At 35.3% G+C, this 8510-nt stretch overlaps 1 protein-coding gene across 1 annotated transcript; it reads right to left on the bottom strand.

Moving 5' to 3' along the window:
• Nucleotides 1–65: 65 nt before the first annotated feature.
• Nucleotides 66–8470, bottom strand: LOC139941587 (histone acetyltransferase KAT5-like). Its single transcript, XM_071938160.1, has 11 exons — nucleotides 8403–8470; nucleotides 8250–8310; nucleotides 6481–6549; nucleotides 5637–5794; nucleotides 4932–5150; nucleotides 4042–4320; nucleotides 3406–3495; nucleotides 3039–3179; nucleotides 2221–2314; nucleotides 1765–1927; nucleotides 66–1127 (listed from the first exon to the last, which is right to left on the bottom strand). The coding sequence occupies exons 1-11, from the start codon at nucleotides 8433–8435 to the stop codon at nucleotides 911–913; spliced, it is 1524 nt and encodes a 507-aa protein (XP_071794261.1). The 5' UTR covers nucleotides 8436–8470; the 3' UTR covers nucleotides 66–910.
• Nucleotides 8471–8510: the final 40 nt, after the last annotated feature.

Genomic DNA, 8510 nt, shown 5'->3' on the forward strand with positions numbered 1-8510 from the left:
TTGAAAACATCTTTCCAATCATATGCATTTTATAACAAACGGTTACAAACGCTTTTTATAGACCAACTCATCCGATCCAAGGCAACGTGTTCCTTTAAGCACACAAATATGTACATCCTATTCGATATACTATTCATAGGGTCTAGATTTGATCACAAGAAATGTTTCTGATCAGGAATTTAAACTTTCTGGAGAATTCAAGTTTCTACATGAGAAAGACAGATTTAAGTGTTTTTATGTCTGTCTATCTGTTAGTCAATATGTGATCATTGCATAAAAATGTTGATGACAAACCAAACCAGGGATGATCTCTTAAACACTCTCAAGAATTTTGTTGATATGAAACCTAACAGTTGTCAAGTCTATAAACCTTAATTAGTACTGACGCAAGAGTATTCATATAGTCAAACCAAGCTCAAACAAACTGCTTCCAATAGAATAGTACTTGCATTTCCAAAATTAATAAAAACATGCTTTATATCCTAAAACATCACAATCCTTGCCTTTTATGAACAAATATTTGCTTATATATAGTGTTTCACCCTTACACCAACAATGTGTATTAAGCACTGTATACTCAGTACTTTGTGAACAAAATCCACATGCAAATCACTGAGGTGAGATTCGAACCCATGACCGTTGCATTCTGAGTGATCTGCATCCCGACCACCCGAATGATTTGCCTATGGATTTGTCCACAGAACTCTGGAAAGTACAGTGTATACAGTGTTTGATACCCATCGGTGTAAGGTTAAAACAGATTATATTCTTTATCCCGATGCAAATATAACATCTATTAAATGACTGCCCTTCAGATGAAATCAATTTGTCAAGACATTGTTCTCATATTTATTGACATCAGAAAAGTAAAAACAAAACGGTCCAACCTTGTATTTCATTCCTCTACGCATCACCATTTGCCTCGTTTAGACCAGTCCTTGGGGTTCCAATGTAAGCATTTAGGATCAATCCTTATCTTGCGTTTAGTCATAGCTTTCTCCTGTCCATCTATAACCTCTGGAGATAGAGTCACAATGTATTGTCCTTTGTAGTAGTTGATGAGGTTCAGATGCTGTAATGTGGAGATCACGTCCTCTTTACGAATACTCGTCGTTTCACAAATCTCACTGGAAGGGAGAAATTAATCCAGAAAATTGTACTTCATTGACATAAAGCAATAAGAAAATATAGCCATCATTCGCTCTCGTGAACACAATCTAATCTTATCTAACAATTTGTTGTTTGAAGTGCACTACATACATGTACAATTATCTCAGTACACTGTATTTACTTGTAAAAAAAAGAGTACCAGTTAACAGTAAAAATCATGCTCAAAAGGTAAAAAGAAAACAGTTTAAACTTAAACAAATCAACGATTTCAGAACTACATCCAAAAAAGATGATGACATCAATCACCAATCCACAAAGAATACAAAACAGTAAAAAGCGACATCAAAGTAGAAGCATAAAAAGGATTGCAGTGGACATAAACTGTACAAATTCACAGAGCATAATAACACAACTGGCTGCTTCGAAGAGCCCCCTCAAAGAAAGAAGAAAAAAAAACAGATTGAAAAAAAAAGAAGCACAGCAGGCAAAACTGGGGAGGGAGGTAAATAAGGGGGAGGGTTGTTGCATACGTGTAGTAAAGCACCCCTCTCCCCCCCTAGACTTATAACTTATAACATTTCTCAAACCTGCATGAAAACAACTTTAGGTGTTTACGATCACCAATAGTGTATAAAACCATTGACCTATACTCACTTGATAGTTATTTGTGGCCGTTCACTTTCTGCTGATTTGTGTAATTTAAGAATGGTTTCCAGAATGGTTTGTGACCAGTAACTGCGATATGAAAGAAGTCCCAGGTCAGAAAGAGGTTTTTCGGGAGAACCGGTCTTCCCTTCAAACTGTGACAGCACATAACCTGCACAAAATAAAAAACTACAATTATTAAAAATTAGCTTCACTATATTTAGTCTATATCCATGTTTAGTTCTGGCTTTACGTAAGGTTTTTCTTAACACTAAAACCCACAGTCAAAGTCAAATAGCATTGACAGAGATAAATTGAAATAAACAAATGCTGTATTATTATAGTGACAATTCCATTTGCATGCACAATTAGGTTGCATAACAATGTTTTTAAGCAACTTGCATCATTCTATTATTGTCAAATAATCCACAAAGAACTCATAACCATCATTTATCTTGTACTTACTGAATTCAATAAGTAGTTTGCCAAAGCCTTTCCGCTGATACGGGGGCAACGTTAGAATACAAGCCACATTGTAGTCTTCAGTAGACTCTTTCTCCTAAGTAAAATAACAAATCATATTTCAAATGATTAATAAAAACTAATGACAAATTGACTCATACTTCACTGCTACATGTAGTAGAAACTTTCTGAACAAATTTGGCAAGAATAATTTCCAAAGCTCTTGGTGACCATATAAAATTACTTCCCTTTTCACAAATTCTAAAGAATACTGCTTTTAACATTTTTATGAGAGATTGCCTGACATCACAAGACCAAGGACAGGCACTTCAAGGTGAGGGCTACACTTAAAGGCAGTGGACACTATTGGTAATTACTCAAAATAATTATTAGCATAAAACCTTACTTGGTAACGAGTAATGGGGAGAGGTTGGTAGTCTATAACATTGTGAGAAACGGCTCCCTCTGAAGTGGAGTAGTTTTCGAGAAAGAAGTAATTTTCAATGAATTTGATTTCGAGACCTCAAGTTTAGAATTTGAGGTACCGAACTCAAGCATCTGCAAGCACACAACTTCAGGTGACAAGGGTGTTTTGTTCTTTCATAGTTATCTCACAACTCCGATGACCAATCAAGCTCAAATTTTCACAGGTTTGTTATTTTATGCATATGTGAGATAGTGCAAGTGAGAAAACTGGTCTTTGACAATTACCATCCACTTGCTTTAAACTGATTTGGGCTATCCACCCAAATCAACTGCCACCAGGGGTATGTTGCCACCTACTCCTATTTTAAAATCATGAACTATGAATAAGTTCTTACCTTGGAGAAGTAGCCAACAATATGGAAGCCTCTGTTATCATATTCTGTCATGACGTAGAATAAGAATGGATCTGTGTCATAGTACAAGGTTTTGTGATCCAGAAACAGCTTGGCTAACAGACACAGCTTCTGGGAGTACGACTGCATTGAATACAAACAAACAGAATTTATGTACATACCACATTTATCCATATTTTTAATGCGGATATAATAAAGAAATCTAATATAAACTTGAACTAATATAAAAAAGTATACAAATATATCTGCAACTTATACATAAATGATTGAAAATTCAAACTAAACTAAGTAACAAATGCAGGTACCTTTCCCCCTTCTACTTCCTTTGGGAATAATCGGACAAACATACCTTATTTTTACGACCATCAATCTCAAAAAATGAAATGTTACTTTTGCGATAGATTTCATTGCCAGGTGGATGCCTCAAGTTGCACTTTTCCTGAAAAGAAAACAAAATAAACGATAAACAGGATTAAATATTGAATAGATATCAAAGTTATGACTGTAATCATCAGTGCTTTATAGCTAGTGATTAAAAAACCTGGAATATCTTGAGCAAAAACTTGAAGGACAAATCAAACACTTTTGATCTCTTGCTGTGCTCTATTGGTATTTATAGGTCGACATTGTCGCTTGCTGCCAAAGACGCCCTTGCATGGCTGAATTTGAACACGCTGTAGCCGCGTCCTTCGCAATTACGCTTCACAGCTGCCAGTTAGGATAATAGCCTTCCAAGTTATGATGACTAGAACAAGCTAGTCGAAACGCTGCAGTGAAGTTAGTAATGAGAAGTCCCCTCGATCCACTAAGCGAAAGTATTAGTCCAGGCCGATTTCCTACCTTCCACCCAGGTAGTAGTTAAAAAGCATCATCTACCAAGTGTATATACACGGTGTTACTGCAAACCAAATATACATGATTATAACCTAGTTTTAGCTTTGATCATCCTATTTATATTTCAAACCAATAACTCTGATTTCCATACCTTGTGTCTCTCCAGGCATTTCCTACTCTTGACGTACTTGAGGCAGAATTCACAGAGGAAGATGACAGGACATATCGTTAGCTCCACCGGGTAAGGTGCAAAATACCAAGGTCTGATCCGATGACGACCGAGCTCGATCATGCTGATATTCTTCATTCTAGTAATGATATCATCATGTGTTTTATCTGTAGCCATACTGCCTGTCTGCCTAGGCTGGTGTGCTGCTACAGGTTCTTGTTGGGGTTGTGATGTTTGTGACGAGCAGAAGTCTGGTGTGGACTGAGGGTAGAAAAATCAAATTAATTGATTGATCAATTCATACAAATATTCTAATATCGAGAGCAAAATGTTTATTCATTTTAATAACAATATTAATTCTGCAAAACATGCAAGCCTGAAACTTTGCCCTTAAAGGGGCACAGCAATTTCTAGTAAGGGGCATTTCTAAGAGGAAAATATAAATTTTTATTGGAAATATTGAAAGGGCACCACAGTTATTGCTGTGGGTGTTGTGGGTTATTTTGAGGCCTGAACAAATAACCAACATTACCAAAGAATGACAAGGGTGATAAAAAGGTGATTTTTCGTCAATGTGGGTTTGAATCCCTGTCGTTACACGTGTGTCCTTGAGCAAGATACTTTACTATAATTGATTCTCTTCACTGAGGGGTATAAATGGGTACCTGCGAGTGTAGAGGTTGATATTGTGAATGAAAAAGCCACAAGCGCCTTACAGGCAGCTCAGGGTTGTATACTCCCAAGGGAGCTGAGAAACATTACAGGGACGTTATTGGCCCCATGACCAGGGCACTAATGTAAAGAGCATTGATACGGTTATTGTGAAATGCGCTAATATAAGAATTTGTTGTTATTATTATCATTATTAATACCTGGGTGTAACTTGGTAAGAGACTCTGCCCTTGAGACAATGGTGTTGGAGAAATAGAGAGTGGTGTGGTCACCGGTGAAGGAGCATTATCCACCATTGGAATCCCTGTAATATTATTCATTGAAGGTGGTGGGGGACCAGTGTCGTTCATTGGTAGCTTGCGTTTCCGTCCAATGTTGGACTTTGGTCGATGTATGTTGAGGTTCGGGGTGCCGTTTGACTGTAGAAGAAAAGAAATTTGCATCATTCAAATGTACAAAACAATTTTCCAATATTAAAGAACTTGACTATGAATTTTTTTTGAGATTATCAAATGGAGAACACCACGGAATCGTATGAGTAATCAACGAATTGCAAGCAACTATCATTAATACTAGGTCTGCCATAACGCTTAGGAAAAACAGGTAAAAAATAACAAACAATATCACCAAAAAGTATACAAATTAACAAACAAAACAAAAACTACCAAGAAAAATTAAAAGTGGATTTGTGTATTACGATTACTATTAGTTTATTACAAATGAAACATTGAAGCCTATGGGCTGAATGTGTTCAATGTACAAGAAAATACATCACATATTTAAAAATGGAAGAAAAATAGTGAAACTTTAAAACTGACTATAAATTTCTCTGAAAGACTCAGATCTACAGTATTTAAAAGTCAGTTGGCTTAAAGTTGCCAAAGTCCTGCAGCCCTAAATCTTACCACTTCACGATCAGGAGATGATGCTCTTGAGTTAGATGAACAGTTGCCTTTACTGACTGCACTGTCTTTGACTGGTGTCTTTGCATCTTTCTTAGGTAGTTGCATCTTATCAATATCCAAGCGATCTCTCTCAACCCATTCATCAAGACGCTTGTTATCTGAGTCATACAAATATTAATATTATTATTAAGTAAATAGGTAACACCATGTAATGATAATCAGTAAATGAAGTGGGGTGGCTCGGAAAAAAACCTGTTAGTTTCCACTCAATGTTTTGATCAGTATGCTCTGATCATCTTCTGGAGAAAATTGCTATTGTTTATTTGGCCAAAATATGAAAAAATCATATAGACATACACAAACTGAGACCGAGAGTAAGCTAACACGAGAGGGAACTAATATATAGTTCTAGAATAGGCTAAGTAACACAATGTCTCCTTTATAATGAACAGACTGAAATGGGCCAAGGTGTAGAGAGCAAAAATGTTCACGTAAAAATACAATAAAGCAGCAATTGAGCACAGGGTAAAAAATAAAGGCAACCATTAATCCTAAAAGGCAAAAAAAGAACATGAGAAAATGATTTCAAATAGTTCAATCTAAGATGACTGATAAAAGTGAGATTTGACTCGAGAACCTATTCATCCAATGAAAGGTATTGAGGGCAAGATGTTTTAATCAAAATGGGTTGGAATGGGTTCAGAATTTTTTTTATTCATTTTTATTGATAAAATGCTAATTGACTGATAATTTACAAAGAATTTGTAAATCTGTTCTTTTCGAAACAAAAGTCAAGTTTCCCTAATGAAAGACATTCATGAGAGTTTGAAAAGATGAAACTTACAATCGATGAAATGGACATAGAAAATCGTCCGATTCTCCACTTCCTTGCGGCTTAGAATCTCGGCCAATGCTGTAGAAAAAACAACGATAGAAAGACATCTTTACTGAGGTAGTCAATGAGTCAATTCAATACTGAACACCTACAACTACCATTCAGGATATTATTCAATACTTCTCAAAGAATTCAACTATTAGTATTGTTATTTACTCAAAAACACTCAAAGTACAAACAATATATACAAAATAAGAAATGTTATACATCAAGGACAGTCAAGATAAAGATAAATTGTATTAAAAGTACCAATCAAATTGAATAGATTTTTAGAGGTACAAAAGGTAAGAATAAAAGGGGAATGAGATTGGGAAAGAGATTGGGGTGGGGTGAGGAATGCATAGTTTTAGAAGAAGCAGATTGGGGAAGAGGGAAGTGGGAGGGAGTTCAACAAGCAAAGTTAAAGACAACCCAATCTAAGAATAAGATGGCAAGGACCAACAAAAAGTGAAAACACTGAGACTCAAAAGCATGTTCATCCAATAGTAGAATAGGTTGATAACATGAAACTATTTTCTAGACAAAAAACATGACAGTTTTAAATACAACTAATATGAGAAGGAAGTCTGAAAATACAAAGCTATAAATGGAGGGTATAATTTGATATAAATTTCCAACTAAATAAGTGAATATTTAGCTGCTCAATGAGATTTTTAAATGTAAGAAGCTATATAAAGATTAAGTTATTATTATTTCAGATTTTAGGCACTGCATGGTGAGGTATCAATATACATATGTTTGAATATTGTTATTATTATTATGATATGATTACTATTAATGAACAAAAATGAAAATACACAAGTAGCGAAAAACAAATCAATGAGAAACACAGTAAATGAAAATCAAACATTCAGCAATAAAATATATAACAAGAGAAATGCATTGTTATAACAATGACCAGAAACGAACGAACGAACGAACATGTAAAAACGGACACATGGACTCTTCGTTGGAAGAAAAAGACATGATCATTGTTCAATTTCAATCATACTGAAAATTGTCAGCAATATCAAAATAATATAAACACACTGACAGATAATTACCATGTTAATAATTTTAAGATGTTCTGTTACTTTAGTTACTTAGACTGTTGGGAAGTCATGGAATAAAATTTGAGGAAGTAACAAGCAGGTAGGCACAGCACACAATACATCCTAGCTTTTTAAGTCCAAAATTTCCATCATGTTCATGTTAATTAATGTGTAATTGCTCCGACTGTTTACAACAATCACATGACTAAAGCCTGTTTCAAACTTTCTGAGAATGGCAAAGCGAATTTAGGTTTGGTGACTAAATAATTGGTACGCGCTCCCTCTCCAATTGTGATGCAGGAAAATTTGCTCCGCAGGAAGTATGAACCAGGTATCTATAGATAGCATTACCACTAGCATCAGTCCTGCAATCCCCCCCCCCCAATTTTTTTTACAAACAAAAGATAGGCCAAACATTTTTACTTCAAGTCTAATTTCTATATTTCCAGTTTCTGGGCAGGTAATTAGTTATGATATGCCGAAGTATGTGTTAACACTAGAATGTCAACTGTCAGTTTTAACCTTTGAAAACTGTATTATCAAGTCATTCTTGATCTTTTCATGTAAACAAATTAAGCATGTGCTGTGTTTATCATTTTATCAACAATGAGAAATATCAGGTCACACAAGCACTGGAGGGCGCTGTTTACAATCTTTACAAATGAGTAAATTTTCATCTTTACTTACGCCATTCATCTGCATTTGCCATTTTCACTGGCATCCGACATCCTTCGACCACCAAATCCTCCTTTGGAGAAAAAAAAATTCTTTGTTAGTTAAGAAATCATATTAAATAAGAAGGAAACTTGAAAAAAGTTTGTTTTTAGAAGGTTTTCTTACCGGATCCACGGGAGTTTCGGCGCCGTCCCCCATTTTGCAAATTCGCACTTATTCGTTTGTTCGAGATACGGCAATCTTTCCTCCAATAACTAAACTGGTTACCACTCT

The sequence above is a fragment of the Asterias amurensis genome, chromosome 1, assembly GCF_032118995.1.
Source record: "Asterias amurensis chromosome 1, ASM3211899v1".
Lineage (NCBI taxonomy): Eukaryota > Metazoa > Echinodermata > Asteroidea > Forcipulatida > Asteriidae > Asterias > Asterias amurensis.

Coding starts and splice junctions, on each gene's coding strand:
- LOC139941587 (XM_071938160.1), bottom strand. CDS start 8,435: ATGGGGGACGGCGCCGAAACTCCCGTGGATCCG. Junction 5,151..5,636: donor CATCTCCTGATCGTGAAGTG/GTAAGATTTAGG, acceptor TTTCTTCTACAG/TCAAACGGCACCCCGAACCT. Junction 1,128..1,764: donor CGGCCACAAATAACTATCAA/GTGAGTATAGGT, acceptor TCTCCCTTCCAG/TGAGATTTGTGAAACGACGA.